The 19,102-nt window shown below is 42.2% G+C and overlaps 1 protein-coding gene across 2 annotated transcripts; it reads left to right on the top strand.

Annotated features, from left to right (window-relative positions):
• The first annotated feature begins 5,203 nt into the window (after positions 1-5,203).
• cnot8 (CCR4-NOT transcription complex, subunit 8) lies at positions 5,204-14,421 on the top strand. 2 transcript variants are annotated; one of them, XM_042340020.1, is made up of 8 exons: positions 5,204-5,216; positions 6,362-6,474; positions 7,744-7,957; positions 8,456-8,649; positions 9,719-9,880; positions 10,248-10,392; positions 12,023-12,133; positions 12,589-14,421. In XM_042340020.1, the coding sequence occupies exons 3-8, from the start codon at positions 7,841-7,843 to the stop codon at positions 12,715-12,717; spliced, it is 858 nt and encodes a 285-aa protein (XP_042195954.1). In that variant the 5' UTR covers positions 5,204-5,216; positions 6,362-6,474; positions 7,744-7,840; the 3' UTR covers positions 12,718-14,421. The 2 variants fall into 2 exon arrangements, with proteins under 2 accessions (XP_042195954.1, XP_042195955.1); XM_042340021.1 differs by lacking the exon at positions 5,204-5,216 and having other exon boundaries at positions 6,193-6,493.
• Positions 14,422-19,102: the final 4,681 nt, after the last annotated feature.

The raw sequence follows: 19,102 nt of genomic DNA, 5'->3' as shown, positions 1-19,102 counted from the left end.
AGGACTCATAACATAACCGCCATTGGAGCAAACCTCATTATTGCACGTCACACTTGTAGTTGCAGGGAATTAGGCATAGATTAAATTTCAAGACCTTTACCTTGTGTTATAAATATTCTATATTTTCATGTAATGTCTGTGGTGTACATGTACATATCTCACAGCTTGTATAAAAATAATTCATCAGATCTTTATAATTTATTGGATTTCATTGTGTTTGTTTTGTTAGCGCTCTTTTTGATTTATGAGACCATTTAGAAAAAAAAATTGCTTCCAAATAATTTTCTATCTCAACTCGTTCCCTGAACTTTGTACATCTTGAGTATTGCAGAATAGAAGTTTAACTGAAGTTAACTTTGTTTTTGTGTGAAAATATACGTGTTTTTCCCTGGTCGTTCGTCTATGTTACTCTCCCGATATGATTTATTCATCAGTTACTAAAAGGGACAATCTAGTAACATAATAATCCTTTCATTTGATATAGCATTTACACATCTTTGAGACGCCTCAAGGAGCTTCACAGAATATACTGCCAAGTGAATTGACTATATTTTGTGGGCAAAACATCCAAATATAGCATTTGGTATACTTATTGGTATTCAAATGTAACATGCTGTGGACTCCACATTGCAGAGCCACAATATGGCTCGCTACGGAATGCAAACATCCAGTTTCTAACAGCTATTTAGTTTTGCAATAGTTAAAACTTTATATCATTAACTTCGACTTTCCTGCAGGTGCCATAATCTCAGTTTATGAATGCTTTGGTTTGTAGGTGGCTGCTCATTCAATCTAATATTGAGTATTAAATAATATGCACCAGATTCCCGGTGGTAAGCTATTGACTACAGAATGCGTGCTGTGTGAATGGGATCAAACAACCCAGTTGTGGAGTTGTGCGAGTACTAACATTCAATTATTTCTACATCTACAACACAAATTTGCATTACATAGTACCCTTGGTGTTGGATAACTTCTCACAGAGCTGTACAGGTTGAAAACCGAGCAGGACAGAATGGGGAGATGATCCATGTCTAAGGTACCTCAGGCCATACGTCAGTCGAAGAGGTAGGTTTTCAGGTGGGATTTAAAGATTGATGAATATCTTTTTCAGACTGTCAACACCGTCCTCAACTACCTCCATAGGCTTCACATTATTTACCACCCTCTAGCTAAAGAAGGTAAATCAAAACTTAAGTCACCAATCTTGAAAATCTTGTTAGTCATGATTTAACAAAGCGTGTATTTATTTAGCGCATTTCATGTAGGATAATGTGTCTTAACATTTCACAAGAATGGTATTAGACTCTGAGCAAGAGGGGAGGGGGATTTAAGTTTGAAATTGACAGTCATCTAGAAGTATCTATACAGCTTAAACACCTAGAATTAATTATCAGAAAGGGTTTGTGAGACAAGGAGACTAAGAAAATACTTGATACTGTAATGTATTTGGATGTGACGTTTCGTCTGCCTGGTCAGGTGGACATTAAAGATCCCGTTCAAAAAGAGAAGGGAATTTCTCCCGGAGGGTCAATAATCCCTGGTCATTCAGTATATGGAGGTTTGTGGGACATTACTGTGTGCAAATTGGCTTTCTGTTTGCCCACAAAATACACAGTCACTGCACTTTATAATACAACCTGGGAAGCTTTGAGATATCCTCCTGACGTGAAAGGTGCTATATGAAATGTTGAGATTATAATTATTATTTATTCACTGAGCCCATTTAAATAATTCATTCACACATTTTTATTTTCATACTTGTACAAGGGTTCTTTTGATAAATTATAAAGTACGTGATAATACTCAGAATTAAATTTATTACACTGTATGATGCCACTGACCAGCACTATGATTCACTTCTGTAGTCAGCTAAACTTTATGGAGGTAGTGCAACACTTACAATTATCTGTACAGAACCAAAGCAGCAAAAGCGACAGTTCCTTAAATTTGCTGAAGTCAATTACAAATTCACTATTGTTCTAATTTGTCCTGTACAACCGTGGAGCTGAATATACTGGGTTCCATAATTCACACAACTAGTACTCTGGCACCAACCTCGCTCTGTGAAGTTAACCCCTGCTAGGAAGATACTGAACATTTGCACTCAAACCTGCCTTCAGGGAGACTGGGCCAAAGTGGGCTTTACATAAGGGCGGCTTCCCAGTTGGGGTCTGTTGGTGTGTCAATCGACACCCTACAGTGGGTGATAACTGCTGACAACTACCAGCTGAGGCAAAAAAAAATCCGATTTCAGTTCATCTTAAGGCAAAATCAAGTGTATGGATATTCCATTGCAATACTCAGTTCAGCTTGATAGCATTAGTTAACAAAAGAGTAATTTTGAAGGTATAAAGTCTGGCTATTATGTCTCTTGAAGATCCACAACATTGTCATTAGAACAGATTTCTGTCGGGACCAGAAGTAACGGTTTTATTCCTAGTCTGCCCCAAATGTTTTCTGTTGTCAAAATAACTCAGGAAACAGAATGACTGATCTACGAACAAGCTCTTTTCCCAGACATGTTCCTGAGCTTCAATGACTATCCTACCCACCCACTCCCAGTAGGTTTATTGAAGTTTTCACACAATGCACGAGATCCACACAGAAGCCCTGTAAATATTAATGTTTTGAAAAGATTTCTTAAAAGAGGTTGATACTTAATGTATAAAATTTATTGCAACATTTGAGTAATTATCATGAATAATATTTACCCACAGTTACTTTGTTTTACTGTACGGAGGGAAGTATACATTATTGTGTTTATCAACATGAGGAGTGTTACTATGAGGGAAATAGTATAACACTTTAGGCACCAAGGTCAGCATTAACACTTGCACGTCATTGATCAAATGCGGACAAAAACTCCTTATATTCTGCTTCAGCAATGAACCTTAAATCACAAACCAACCATCCTTATGGATTCTGATATCACATATATCTGGGCTGCATTTGCAGTCACGTCCCAGCAGAGAAAGAATATCGTGCCACCCCTGCCTTGTTTAATAATCACATCTTTATTTTTTAGGCAAGTTGTGGTAAATTATCTTTACTTTCTACTAGTGTCACCTGATACAAACAAATGTAAATAAATTCCTCGGAACTCAGAAATCTGGGCAGCGCAGTGGCTCCACGGTTGTGCTGAATAAATACTGTTACTGCAAACTCAATGAGGACATGTACGCCAAATATTTTATGACTTCTGTATATATCTGGATACTGTGATAGGTAATAGCTTTCCTTCAGGGCTCATTCAAAGGCGATACCAATCACCATTAGCTGTAACAAATAAAACCGGTTCATTCCCATACTTGCATCTGTCAAACCAGTTTGAACACTTAAAAGTAAGAAAAATACTGTTCAAATACTTGTCTGAATCAGGCATAGCAATTCAGGAAGGTACTATTTAAGACTTAATTATCTTATATGGTAACTCATTTGGTGTTATGAGTATACACAATTTACTGCTACAAATGTGGTTTAGTTGCCTAGAACAACAAGAAATTGGATTTTTTTAAAAAAAAACAAACACATTTCTCCAGGCTACCACAATGTGAAATTTCAATTTGAAACATTTTAACTTTCGGAACAGAAAACGTAATGTTGGGAAAAACTGCACCACACTGGGCAACCCTAGCTTTTACATGGAGAGAAATTTACTCATCATCACACTCAGATCTGATAATGATGCATTTAAATCGTTTCTGTGGTGGGTCATCATGGATGTGAACATGAATGTCCCCATGCAGTTTATGAAGCTCAAAGATAGACTGGATCGTGCTGGACATGTCTGATGTATTGCGTGAACTGATTCCAACTGCTGCTTTATGGGTGTGGGACACACGTGGAATATTTTCTGCTTGGTATTGGTTTGGGAAATCACTGTTCTCCGGTTCTTCCTTGATAGCTTTACACAAGCTGCTGGATCTTGGGGTGTCTTGTATGCTGATCACATGAGAACGTCCAGTAGCGTTACTAAGACTATCGTGACAGTGCAGAGTAGGTTTAGAAGCAGCATTTGGCCTAAAGTTCTGCACGGCTCTAGACAAACTATGTGGGGGGTGCTCCCTTCTTTCGGACAGTTCACAGAAGCTGTTAATATTCGGAAGATTTCTATTGCTTGATATTTGAGGAAGATCCATTGGAGGGACAAAAGTGTCTACGCATTCCTGAGTTGACGTTTCACTCGGGCTGGGGTTAGTAAAATGATTATCGTTTGGTAGGCTGTCCATTTGCTTCACAAGTTTTGCCATAGCTCGCAGTGTGTTTTTACCAATTCTCATGTTTCGGTACCATAGTGAATAAGATGGATTGTACATATAGTTTGGGGCAATATAGAAAGGAGAGTCTAGATTCTGCATATCAGGAGGGCGTTGGTCAGCGTACATTTTGTAGGCTTTTATAGGATCTCGTTCTGGGTTAGCGTTAGTATACATGCGTAGCCTGAACGAACACACGTCATGAAAACTGTCCCCGGTTGCAGCTTTGGGTTGCCTATCCCAAAACTCAAGGTACTCCAACCCAGAGGAATCCATGCACAGTTTGACATCCCCCCATTTTAAATCGTACTGTTCCTTGGGGCTCAGCGCAAAATATATGCTGATGTTGAAGAAGAGCATGTGAATTAAGGCGGCCGGATCGTGAAGACCGATGGCTCCGCACTCGTACAGCTTGTTCAGCTCCTCCTCGGTGGGCGCTTCGGTGCGGTTCGGACGGTTCCCCTTGCCCTCCTCCTTGAGCTGCTTCTGCTTGGCCTTGAGCGCGTCCTTCGTCTTCCCGAACTGGCTGCCGGCGCCCTGGAAGACGGAGTGGCCGTACTTGTGCCGCCGCAGCCACCGGTCGACGCTGCCCAAGATGCCCCGCAGCGAGCTGGGCTCGAACTCCTCCCCGTTCTTCTTGCGCACGGACACGATGAAGTCGGCCAGGAGGGCGTCCAGGGCGTCCGGCTTCATTTCGTGGACGGGCCCGGTCTGGCCCAGCGAGGCCAGGTAGGCGTTCAGCAGCCGCACGTCCACCAGCGTCTTCCGCAGGGTGTTCTGGTTCTCGGGCTCCTCCTGGGACGCCGGCCCCAACGCGCTCGTGCAGGGCCGCTCCGGGGTCATCGTCCTCCTCGGGGGGGAAAACCGCCGCTGCTGTTGTTGTTGTTGTCGTGGCGGTGGTGGTGGTGGTGGTTGTTGTTGTGGTGGTGGCTGTGCGTCTGGTAGCGAGAGAGAGAGGTCTAACAGTCGCCTAACAGGCAGCAGCTAACCTGCAAACCCCTCCACCCCCTCCCACCCCACTCCACACACTGAGGTCCAGAGGCGACAGACATCTTCTTCCCGAGGCAAACCCTTGGCCTTCCCTTCCTTCTCCCTTCTCCCTTCACCTCGCCATCCCCTCAGCCCTCGCCTCGCGACGTCAATGAATGAAGGTTAACCCGGTCAGCTGACCGGTTTTCAAACGCGCCAGCCAACCGCCGCCCGCGCGACCGCACCCCCCCCCCCTCCCGGCTCGGCCGCGGCCAATGGGCGGGCGGCGCCGCCGTCACGTGGCGCGCACCCCCCGCCCCCCGACGTCAGCGCACGCAAATTATCCGGCGCGTCACGTGAGGCGCGCGGGGGGGGGACGACGAGGCTCAGGGAAGAGAGGGGCGGGGCCCAGGGAAGAGAGGGGCGGGGCTCAGGGAGGGGCGGGGCCCGGGAAGAGAGGGGCGGGGCTCAGGGAAGAGAGGGGCGGGGTCCAGGGAAGAGAGGCGCTGTATCAAATGCAAAGGATTATTATGATGATGATGATCCTGTAGCTCAGTGGTTAGAGCACTCGCTTTGCAAGTGAGAGACCTGAGTTCAATTCCAGGCAGAGGGCGAAACCTTGGGCAAGTTTCCTTACTCCACACAGAGCCTAATAATAATCCCTCCAAAACCAAAAACAATAATAAATTGGTCATTTTCAATCTACGACTGTTTGTGGGACATTGCTGTGCGCAATTGGCTGCCGCGTTCGCCCACAAATATACAGTCAATTCACTCTACAGTGTGTTCTGTGAAGCGCTTTGGGACGTCCTCCCGACGTGAAAAGCGCTATATATCAAATGCAACGATTATTATTATTATTATTATTATTATTGACACAGGCGTCAATCCAACTGGGAGTGGGGGGGTTGGGTCAGTCCTGCCCACGTGACTGGGCGGGTGATTGACAGGTCGCTCGGGGGCGGGGCGAGCACTGCGCCTGCGCGAGGGAGGCCGCGGTGCTCACTGATAAACGGTCCGGGCGGAGGGGAGTCGGCGCGCGCGCGCGAGAGAGAGGAGAGAGTGTTTGCGGCGACGGCGGGAACGGGAAGAAGAAGAAGCAGCAGATCGTTCCGGTTACCGCGCGGCGGGAGAGAGAGAGAGAGGGCGGCGGCGGCGGCGCTGTCACCGCTGGTCCTGTCGGGCGGAGGCCGGAGAGGCTTCGGGAGGCCGCGGCTCCGCGGTGGGGCGGGGCTCGGGCTGTGAGGTGAGGACCGCCGCCTCTGGTGAGCGTTGATGGCGTCGCGGCCGCCGCAGCTTCTCCGTCCCCCGTCCCCTCCCCTCCCCTCCCGCCCCCGACCCGACCCGACCCCCCGCCGTGGCCTCGCGCAATGTCCTCTAAATCGCCTCACGACGCGCGCGGGACCCCCCCCCCCTCCCCCCCCCACCCCCTCCCCCCAAACCGTGAGTGCCTCTCGCGCGCTGCTCCAGAGATCCATCTCCATTTTTTTTATTTGTTTATGTGCGGAAAAAAAAACACCAATTTTTTTAATGTTTATTTATTTATTTATTTAAAACGATTCTGAGATTTTTTTTGTCTCTCTCTCACTCACTCACTCACTCTCTCTCGTGTCGTCGGTGTGACCGGTGTCCCGGTGCTCTAAGCCCCGCCCCTCCCGAGGGTCGCGTTATCGCAGCTCTCACGTGGTTCCCGCCTGAACATCAGAGGGGGCGGTGTCATCTAAACAACAACAACAACAACAACAATAATAATAATAGCAATGACAATAACAACGATAATGATAATAATAATAATCTTTGCCTGTGATACGGCGCCCGATCGGGTCTTCGAGACGTCCCTAAAAGCGCTGCGCAGGTTATCGCGTACAGCGTAGTGACTGTGCGCTTCGCGGGACGAAACCGCGGCGGGCGATGGCGGGCGCAGCGGCGTTCCCCCTCCTCCCCCCACACCCACACACGCACCCACACAAACACGCGCCCACACAAACACGCGCACACGCACCCACACAAACACGCACCCACACACGCACGCACCCACACACGCACCCACACAAACAGTCGCGCGGGGGGTTCAAGTGGCCAAATGTATTCATTCTTCGAATGGGTGGTGGTCGCCGGAGATTAATCCGCCGCACGTGCAGCGACTTGGCTGTCGTGTGGCGGATGCGGCGCAAACGGCGACGCTGCGTGGACGGGATCCGGTGTTCACTTTTCCTCGCCGTCGGTGGGGAAAATCGGTCCGTTTCGTACGCCCGCGAGCGAGCGAGCGTTACAATTAAGCGGCGCTCCTCGTTGTGACGTAATAAGATGCGATTGTTCAGATTTCATATGAATGTGCGCAGGAATAAATTTAGTCCGGTACCTTGATATAATAATATTATTATTATTATTGATGTGCGTTTCAATAATTTAAAGGATGGAAGCTTTCCCTTCAGTACCGTGCTGAAGAGTAAATGTGGAAGGATAATTCCTGCATGTAAATGGTTCTATGTCAGGAATTGTTTTCATGTTGCAGGTAAAAATCTTGTGGGGAAATTGGAGATTCCGGGCTGGAGCCTGCAACAGTTTGCCTTCTTTGCCATTCCTAGAGCCCTTCGGTCCACTTCAGGAAAATGCCGGCAGCGGAAGAAGACCACAGTCAGATAATTCGCGAGGTCTGGGCGAACAACCTCGAGGAAGAGATGAGAAAAATTCGCCTGATTATTCAGAAGTATAATTACATAGCTATGGTGAGAGATTTCAGTTCTGTTGAACCGCAGTGAAGATTTGCAACTTCACGCCTTGAAGTATCCTGGGAAGGAGGGGAAGGGGTAAGCAGGGTCTCTTTGGAGCTGAATTAAGCTGGCTTCAGGTTGATGTGTTTGGCAACAAAATATTAGAATTGTCAACTGTCTCGAAGTCTTCGTACTCTGGTTTCTGAACCAAGGTGGGTCCTGTGCAGCACATGGCTTGAGTGGTGTTCCCAGCGGGTAACATGTGTGCGATGCACAGGAAAATCAGTGGTGAGCTAACGCCTGGAAAAGCTCCTACATCCACCCATGTGGAGTTGGGAAATATTGATCTGGGATAAGAAGCCTCAGCAGGAGACTGACTGCTCAGTGCTCAGCTCCAATAAACATTTTTGGTCTTCCTCCAATTACTTGATTTCAACTCCCCCATATTTTATTAATGGGATTAAATTATTTTAGGTGACTGTAATGTTGGGCTTTGTGTTCCACTTTTAACAGGATACCGAGTTTCCTGGTGTTGTGGTTAGGCCAATTGGAGAGTTCCGGAGCACTGTTGATTATCAATACCAGCTTCTGCGATGCAACGTGGACCTGCTGAAGATCATCCAGCTCGGACTGACTTTCATGAATGAAAAAGGTCATTACCCGCCGGGTACCTCCACGTGGCAATTCAACTTTAAATTCAACCTCACGTGAGTGCTGATAATTAACCCACAGGACTGCAGATATTGTAGCCAGTTAAACATTTCTTTGAATTCCTCCAGCTTGATATGGTTGCACCAAAAGTATATTCTTAACGGAATGGTTTTATGAAAACTTGATACCACTTTTGTGTAATGGTTCAGCAACCTAGAAAATCAGGCAGTTCAATCCAAGATTTTTTTTTCCCTCTTACTATTGATTCCCGATTTGATACTGTTAAGCAAGCGATGGTATTTTAGTGACACAATATTGGTAGAAACTAAGTATGCTGCCTGCATTTTATCTGCTTATTTATTAATGTCACAACCTCTTGTAATTTGTGATTTAATTTTTTAAATTTTAAACAGGATTATTTGATGTATAATTGTGGCAAAGTAAGTTTCAGTTCCCTTCATTGAAATGAGCAGCTTGGCTGCCTTTAATCTGCAGGTAATTTCATAAATAAAATATTGTTTACCTCTGACTCCCTGCCTTAGAGTGACTGAGATGGGGAGGGAATGAAATGAACCAGAATCTACAGACTTTGAATCCAAAGATTCTCTGACACATACATTTGTTTGCTTGGTTAGGGCAGTTTTACCAGAACTTACCTTGAGTGTTTCACCACAATATTCACAATAAACCTTGCTTTTAATATAGCACCTTTCACATCAGGAGGATCTCTCAAAGTATTTCACAGGATATGCTGTAGATTGTAGTGACTATACTTTGTAAGTGAACGCTCATAGTCGGTATTTAAAGTGAGAGGGAAATCTCTTTATCGTTGTGGGTTATAGTGAATGAAACTCAACTTCTTGGCCAATCACAAGGGAGCGCTCACAGCTGTAGAGAATTTTTACTAATTGTTCATCACATCATTAGAAGCTTATGGTGATAAAGCAGCTGTGGGGGGGGCAGGGAAGTGTGGTATATTGAACGTGTTTTACTTTGTCAAAAGAAGCATTCAATTCATGTTTAACTATTTATCCAACATACTGACACCAATCTCACTCTTTCGGATGAGAAATCCACAATCTTGTTGGGGAAAAAATACCGAGAATTCTTATTTTTCTCTTTAAGGGAGGACATGTACTCTCAAGACTCGATAGACCTGTTGAGAACCTCTGGGCTCCAATTCAAAAAACATGGCGAGGAAGGCATTGAGACTTCTTACTTTGCGGAGCTCCTCATGACGTCTGGGGTCGTTCTTTGTGACAATGTCAAATGGCTTTCTTTTCATAGGTTGGTCCCTGAGATTCTGAAAGGGTTTTTGTTTGAGCCCGATCAATTTATTCTCAATTTTCTTTTCCATTCTCTTTACACTCCTATCTTGACATCGTGATTTACGCCACTTCTCTTTCCTTTCTCCCTCCTCTTCTCCACCCCGCCCCCCTAAGAAAAAAAAACACTTGGATATCTTACATGATGTGGGAGATTTATTTTTAATAACATGTTAATTGGCGAAAGTTAGAAAGTGGACAGTTTTAAAATGTTGCTTTGCAACTTCTCACGCTGGTTACAAAATAATTATTGTGCCAATGAATTAACAGCCAGGTAAATAATGATTTTTAATTAAGCCTGATCTTGTATATGCTTTTATTTTGTGTAGTGGATACGACTTTGGGTACTTGATTAAACTTCTAACCCATTCACGGTTGCCTGAAGAAGAGCAAGAGTTCTTTGACATCCTGCATTTGTTCTTCCCTGCAATCTATGATGTGAAGTACCTCATGAAAAGTTGCAAAAACCTGAAGGTATGCATGGAAAGTGGAACATATAAATCCAATAGGAATGGGTATCACAGCTCATAGACGCAGTAAAAAAAACTAATAAATCATAAGGGCGATAGTCATTTCAGCTACATTCATACATAGAGGAATGAAGATTGCCAGTCAAGTGAATGTGTAGCGATTTATTTCACTGGAGCTTTTTCTATCATGAATTTGTTTCATCTTCTTCTACTGAGTACCGAAGTGAATAGATTTAAACTTACTTAATAGTTAAGTTTGGGCATCTTCCAACAAAAGCAGTAATTACATTTGACAGAAAACACTTAGAGATGTTACTATATGATGAGTTATATTGAAGGATTATTGTCTTTACCCTCTTTCTTACCAGAGTATGTTTGGTGCTGTCAGTTTGGAAACGTGTTGCTTGTGCTAAGAAGAAAACGATTGCTGATTGAATAACTAAAGTGCTCTGTCCCAACTAGATTCCAGTTGGCACGAAATTAGACGTAATTATGTTGATCAATTCTTTTTCTCTTTTAAAAAAAAATCAATTAAAATCTCATCTCCTCCCGTGCAAAGAACTTTCTTGAATGCGTTAACCGAGGGTAAATATTGAAATGCTTTTGAAGTGAACAGATCTCTGGAATATTGAGAGAGCCCAAAAGCATCTGCTCGGCATACTGGTTGACTAATTGAAATCTTTCCTATTGTGGTGGACACAAGTGCAAACCCTCGATTGCTCGGCCCCTTGGAACTTCCTCTCGACGTGGAATTGTTCTATAAAGTTTATTTGTTGTTGATGTTGCTTATGTTTCCATTTCATACTAACATTTGTTTGTTTATCGTGGGAACTTGCCTTCACGGGGTAAACAAATATAATACCCTGGCGTGTTAACACGTACAGATGCAGTAACTGGATCTTTCTGCACCAGCAAATGGTGTTGCCCTTTATCCAGATGTTCCTGTTGAAGTAAATATTATTTATGTTGGAAGAAGAGAATAATTCCTTAGCAAATGTTCCTGTTTGACAAATATGTCGCTTTTTAACTGCCATAATTGTGCAAAATGTACGTACGTGTCTGTTAAATGCAGGTCTAGAACGTGTTTGTTTTCAATGTGTAGTGAAAAGTAATTACATAGTGATACATTTTGGAAACAGATCATTCAGCCCAGTTAGTCTGTGCTCTGTTTGTAACTGCACACCGCCCCCCCCCACTTTTATTCCCTCCACTCAAGTGCCTCTATTGCCCCCTCCTATACCCCTGCATTCCCTTTATTTTGACCTCTACGAATGAGCCGCTTAAAAAAAAAATCTGCACTGCTTTTTGTTTTCTCATCTTCTGTGAGCAAGAAGCGCCTGGGACACAGATGTCTCTTCAGTCTCTGCCAATACTTGTCCACATTACTCAACAAGATATGCAAGCTTGCAAGGCATAACAATTTGCACCTGCTAGTTGTATGTGTGTGTGTTCTCTTCTCCCATTCCTCCTCTTCCAACAACAGGTATGTTCTTCTCTTCCTTCCTGCCCCCCTTCCTCTTTTCCTCTGCCATCTACACGACAGAGGGTGTGCTATCAACATTACTTTAATCTCCTACAGTGTGGTTGCCAGCACTTACTTGTCTACTAGAATAACAGTGTCTGGCTTTTTGCAGGGTGGCCTACAAGAGGTTGCTGAACAGCTTGAGTTGGAGCGTATTGGACGCCAGCACCAGGCAGGTTCAGACTCACTGCTGACAGGCATGGCTTTCTTCAGGATGAGAGAGGCAAGTGGTGACGGCAGCTACATTAAACATAACAAATGTTATGGGTGAAAGTGCAAACCTTTTGGTTTCTGCCGGTGATTTCTCTCCTTCAAAAAGAGCCCTTTAGCTACTCCCACAAACCTGTTTGAATAAATTTAATATACTTGTGTAAATACAATGCAGCTGGGAGCATTGAACAGCGCCATTGTTACAGTCTGGTTCCAACAGCTGTATGTATTGTAGGTAAACCATACGTTGTCACCATGTTGAGATTTGAAACAAAATCCCCACTGAATTTATGTTTATTGGGAGCTGAATAGACGTTACATAATTTCCTTTGCATTTGGGCATGATCGGAGTCTGGGAATCTTTCAAAGATGGGTGAAATTCCATTAGCATTGTGTCGCCAAGCATAAGGCATTCCTGTAAATTCAGGCAAACTCATCAAATATTGAACATTTGTTTCTGACTTGCAGTTGTTTTTTGAAGACAACATTGATGACACCAAATACTGTGGACATTTGTATGGTCTTGGATCAGGTTCAACCAACAACCACAATGGGACAGCAGGAACTTCTGAGGAGGAAGCCAACAGCAAACACTGACCATAGCTGAGATGTTTTATTGGACCCTGATCCTTTTAATAGATTTTACTACAGAATAAGTAACCTTCACCAGACAGAAAGTTTTTGAGAGGTTTGTCATTGGACTGCCAAGAGCAATTAAACCTGATTTGCTTTATTTTTAAAAAAAAATAAAACCTGTGTAATAATGTTTTACTGCAACTTGATGTGTATGCGTTTTGTAAATACTGTACTGTTGATTTAATCATTTTCCACATCAGTCGTCTGCATGAAATTAATCCAGTCTAACCTGTTGCATTCTTGCGGTGCAGTGGATTAGTGCTTTGCCTCCTGAAATGTGTATTTCATTCTCCACTTTTGAAAGCTCTAACTACAATACCAAACTGGCTTTGTGTTCCTCACGTGCAGAGCACATCATTGTGGAAATAGTGCACAGTCCTCACTTTTATCCTGTTTATTGTTATCCATGCCAGTGATGTGGCACTAAAGTCTGACCATTTTGAAGATTTCTTGTCTTCAGAGTCCGGGTTAACACCAATTGACGGTCACAAATTGCTGCAATTATATTGGAGTCTGATCTGCATCTGATCTAAGAGTTACTGGGAGTAAATCCCACCGATTTAAAGAAAAATCTTACTGGTAAAGCTGTGTGGATGTAATCTAGTCTTATCTTTTCAGTAATGGATAGTGTTTGCAAAGTATCTTGTGACATTTAGGGTGGAAGTTACTTTTATGCATAGAAGGGAAAAAAACTCCAGCCCTGGTGTCACTCTAGAACCCCCCAATTCATCATCATTGTCCTCTTCTTGTGATCTGAATGATTAAAAGTAAATATTGTAGCCAGGAAATTGAGCTTGTTTTATAGTCGCATTGCTCCACTTGTTGCCCTTCTACATAAGTGAGGACAACATTTAGAAGTTGTTGCTGTTCACATCTTGATCAAGTGTCAGGGATTTAAACTATAATCTTTCAAAAGGAATGAGGTTAAAATTAGACCCTTTCACTTTTTATGCTTTTAATGAGAAAGTATGATTTTTATTACTGCTGTATGTTGGTGTCGTATGAACAACCCTTTCTTCAAAACGGATTCAAGATGTTTACTTGTCAGTCTCACTGTTTTAAAGGATTTGAACCCTAAATCTGGTTGACATTTAAGTCATGCCTGAAAGGATCTTCTGCCTGATACCTGGAGGCAATGTCTTTCAGTTTTTCTAGTCTGATTTTAATTACTGCACAAGTGTTGCAATGGGACTGGCTGGATTGGTCAAATGCTTCACCAGTTAAAGAAGCCCAGTTTATTGTTGATTCTAATTTGAATGGAAAGAGCCACTTGTACATTGATTTATACAGTAGAACCCTTCAAACCATTTCATCCACTTTCATTATAGTATGTGATGCTTTGTTCATTTTCACATTGCTTTAAATAAAGTGTCTTAACGGAAGTACTTTTAAGTATAAAATACTCAATGCCTTGCATATCCCATGTGTTGGCAGCTCATACTAATGGCAAATAGATCATCTGGTGAAAATTGGTTGCAATTTCTGGGACAGTAATTCACAACCTATTAGGTCAATTGTATTATATTTTGCTTCATAGGTACTTTCTCATTTTACGATGAACTGGAATGCTTTTTTTTATGTTTAGTAATAGTATAAAGTGCCCAAATGACGAATTGAAAGCAATGTATTTTAAATGGTTATAAATTAAAGATTTGTTTCATATAAGCATTATTAATGTGTAATCCTTCAGACATAAAGATGGTCTGTTGTGTAATATCAATTTAACATTGACACTTGTTGCACTGTATTACGTGATGGTCATCTTTGATATAGAGTTATTTGCAGACTGCAAGCATTTTATATTTGCATCCCTCTGAACACTGATTTCCCTGCAACCCTTGAATGCAAATCTTTGTCACATTATACAGTACTTTGCATAACGAGGGAGTGATTTTATACCCAGTAACTGATGACAACTATGGTATATGGTGGGCAATGTTTCATTGCATTTGGCAATAATAATAATCATAATCACATTAAAAGCAGTTTAGTAAGAGTGATTTTCATTAGGCTTCAAAAAAATACTATGTAGGCCATACCGACACTATATACCAAAGTATGTGGAATCAGAGCATGTTCTGAATGTACGTATTGGTTGACATTTAGATGGGAGAAAGACGAAAATATTTGCTGCACAATTCTCGCAAGTTAAGACTCCTGCCCGCCCTGCGAATAAGGATTAAACGTGCACCATCAACAGAACATTCCAGAAATATTTCCAGTCGCTCCTTTAGCTGCCGTGTTAATTCCACTCTGTACAGGAACTCGGGGACGTTACCATAGAGGACGAAGAGCTCAGTTATATGAATGAGTAAAATTAGAGACATATTTTACTAAAATGTGGGAAATAGTTTTAGGTTCGTACATTTGGTCATTTCTCAATATCGCTGGGTTCAGGGTTTCTTCATTAAACACCGGCACGACTGGAATTAAGCAGATGGTGTCCCTGCAAAATTCAGTGATGGGGGTAAGTGTAAAAGGTTCAACTTCCCTTGTGTTGATGAGCTCTCCTTGCACTTACTCTTACTCGTCAAATAATATAATAATCCTCGCATTTGATACAGCGCCTTATCACGTCTTCTGGACGTCTCGAAGCGCTTCACAGAATAGAGTGTAGTGAATTGACTATATTTGTGGGCGAAATGTCATACTCTTTAACGACTGTTTGGCATCTAGTCGCAGGTCTTGTCACTCCCATCATATTATCTGAAGGCACTAACGGGCATATTGCACTGGTTACTAAATTTTGCGAGAACTTTTGCTCAAAATGACTTTGAAATCGGCAGACCAGGTGGAANTTTTTTTAATTGATTTTGCACATTTTGAAGCCGTTGCGATTAGTGATTTTTCCCACCAGATGGTGCTCTATTGAAGCCTTAAAATTATTTTCTGCCTAAAGTTATATTTAAAACTCAGGTGCTTCAGTTTTGTACAGCATAAAAATAGTTTACTTTAAATATAATTAAGTGTTCGACCGTGTTCTTAAACGGTGGGTAGGAAATGACACGTCCTCCTGATGTGAAAGGCACTGTGCAATGTAATTTGATGTTGACACCTTTATTGTACTGTACGGCCAAACTAATACCTGCTGGGCCGATGATCTTGTGACGGTAATTTTTTCATTTGATATAGCGCCTTGTGTCGCTGAGGTGCTCAAAGCACTTTGACTGTACAGTGTTGTCTGCAGGCGCGTGTGGCAGCCAATTCAATTTTATTCCGTTTTTGTGTAATTCTAAGGTGCAAAGTGTTATCCTCCACTTAATATTGAGTGACTTTCAGCCCTACCCTCCAACCCTCTTGATTCCAACCCCCAGCTCAGTTGCCAACCCTCAATGTCCAGTCCCTTGGGATGTCGTTTCGACATGAAATGTGCTATATACATGTTATTTGTTGTGAAAGAAAGATGCAACACAGAAAAACTTGCACAAACTACGCTGAGCAGGAAGTGATTTCCCCAAACATACTTATATATTCCCCAAACATATAAACAAATATGTATAGAAAATACGATTTTCTCGAGTTCTAATCCACATTTTACAAGAGTTTTACCTGAACATACTTATATGTTCCCCAAACATACTTATATGATTGAAATTAGAAAACAGATGTTGGCAAAAACCTGTGTTTTTAAAACAAAATTAAAGACAGTTTTTGTTTATCTGTATAATTTTAAACAATGACACTACATGGCGCTATATCAAATGAAAAACATACAATACTTCAGCAATTCTGGTTCATAGAGAAACTGTTAACTCTGTTTTAGGTTTATAAATACCCCTAAAAATGGATTATTGTATCCTTTTTTTTAAAAAATGATGCTGGTTTGTGATGTTGGCAAGTAACACAATAGTTTGGCTAAAACCTAATAACGATTAGATACTCAATCTGTTTAAGGTCCATGTATCTGGTTTCCTTCTTGCCTAATATCAAAAGGAGCCAAGAGTCTGATTATAGAAATCCCTGACGAAGGCTGGGAAAAATCCAATAAACATCACATTATTGGGAAGACAATCTAGCGTTCAAGTAGAAATTGTTTACACACTGATTTTAATGTGCCGATGGTTCCATTTTGAGCATTTAGAAGAGAAGCTCAGAGATTAAGAGGAGGGAATGTATGAAATATGGTTAAAAGTCAATAGTTTCCCTCTTCATTTTTCTTAAATCTCCTCTCGAGCCTGCTGGATCAAGCTGAGGTACAACCTTAGACATGTTGCAGTCCTCAATATCTCTTCGTGTTCAGTCAAAACTCTTGTAAAATGTGGATTAGAACTCTGGAAAATCAAGATGGATAGTCTGTCACAAATTGTCTTTTATTAGTGCACTGGGGACAACAGCTGCTCAAAGGTGTTACCTGGAGTCTGGGAGCATACACTTGTATATTCCAGAGCTTCGTATCTATCTTGATTGGTATGTAGAGATGCAATCAACTGCTGCTGATGTTTCATACTTTGAACTGGTGGAACTTCAATGGATTTGAGTGCGTGCGGGAGGATGGATAGCAGCAGTGCCCTCGCGCATTTCTTGCTGTGTTGTACCGCTCATCAAATGCTTGCAAAGAGTTCCTGGTCCCAGATACCCCACAAAAGACGCAGACACTGCACTTTACAGTAAATCCCACTTTCGGTTGGGTTTAGATACTCTTAAGCATGGCTGTGGGTTTCTGAGTGTGTCAGACTCCTAGCTGACTAAATGAAAATACTGTACCAGCCTATTCAACGATGGGAGGATCTTAAAAGCCAAGCCTGATCTTGCCATCACAAATATCCACTAACCGAGCCTTGTCCAAAAGTGTTTTAACTTGTCCTGGTGACAGGTTTGTGCTCAAGGATTGAGCATAAATCTTCCTCCTCACTTGTTTCAACTCGATTGAAATTAGAAAACAGATGTTGGCTAAAAACCTGTTTTTTTGTGTGTTAAAAAAAATTAAAAGATAGGTTTTGTTTATCTGTTCAATTTTAAAATGCATTTCTGTTTTTCTTTTCGTCTCCCAAATCACTCTTGGCCAGGAGGCTCGGCAGAGGATCTGCTCTGAAACCCAGCCTGGAGCTGACGACTAAAATATGTGTGTGAGCTTGAGAGAGAGCACTGTAAGTTGACTTGCCTTCAGAATGTTTTCCCTTCTAACTTGTCGGTTAATAAGTACTTGTGCCGTGTCTACTTGGCAGCTCTTCTGATATCACACTAAGGTCATGAACACACCAGGTCGGGAACCACTGATGGTAACCTGTGTGGCACAGCACATTGGAGGGACAGGGTTACACCGACGTGCTGTGCATTCGTGCAAATGCTTTTTAATGAAACATTTCGACATCATTGCAGCTTTACTGTTTAGTATTCCACTGTTTCTGTAACATCGGCTGAACGTCATCGTTCATTACAAGATCAAGAAAGATAGACTTTCTTTATTCCTTATGATGATTAAAACAGATGTTGGACGACTTTCTCTGAGGCTGCCCAGCTACTATAGGATCTTAGTTCGTCTGCGAAACCGTGCCAAATTGGTGCTGCAGATTCATGGAAACAGCTTGGTTGCTATCAAATCCGCAAGTGGTTTGATCAGCAAAGACCAAAGGATTTACTATATCTTCAGTCCAAATCTCTGATGAGAAAGTATTTGCCTTGACATGCAAGAATGAACACCCGTGAAACAGATGTCTGGGAATTTCATCATCTTGGCAAACTGAATCCTCCGCTCTGAAACTGGAAGAACTGGAAACTAAACAGAAATCGAGTTGTTTGTTTGGTGTGAAATGTGTCCTCAGCACATTTGATGTAATTTATTGAAACTGTTAACGGCTTCATGTTTGAAAACATAAAATGTTGAGAGACGGGTTGCACATTCGCGCTGGCGTAATATCAACACCCAGGGCTCTTAATTCAGCTCTTTTATCCAAAGATATTATTACAATTATTTTCAGTGAGCTTTCAGCAGTTATCAGGGAAACCTGCAAAAATTCACAAACTTTTGCACAATCTGAAAATCTTGGGAAAATGTTACCTTCGCCATTTAGTGCGGTGCAAATGTCAAACATTATTACTGAATTTTACTGTTGAAAATATCGCTGAGTTTGTAACCACAGTAATTTAACGCCATTGGAAAAAGCCTATTAGGTGCTGAGCACTTCCATGTATCAGTTATACTGTGGTGAAGTGCATGTTGAAGGACAAATGTATTGCAATCTCTTTTTCCACTATCATCGGTTACGTAGCAGCCAATCTAGTGTATACATATTTTATTCTTTGACTGAAATGGTTATCTGAAAAACAGACAAGAGAAATACAACTAACTATTGTCTGATGGAGATCAGTGGGTAATGAAACATATATTAATATCCACTAATGTTAC

The sequence above is a fragment of the Callorhinchus milii genome, unplaced genomic scaffold (genome assembly GCF_018977255.1).
Source record: "Callorhinchus milii isolate IMCB2004 unplaced genomic scaffold, IMCB_Cmil_1.0 Scaffold13, whole genome shotgun sequence".
NCBI lineage: Eukaryota > Metazoa > Chordata > Chondrichthyes > Chimaeriformes > Callorhinchidae > Callorhinchus > Callorhinchus milii.
The sequence above is the reverse complement of the archived record's forward strand: the minus strand, read 5'-3'. Positions and strand labels throughout refer to the sequence as shown.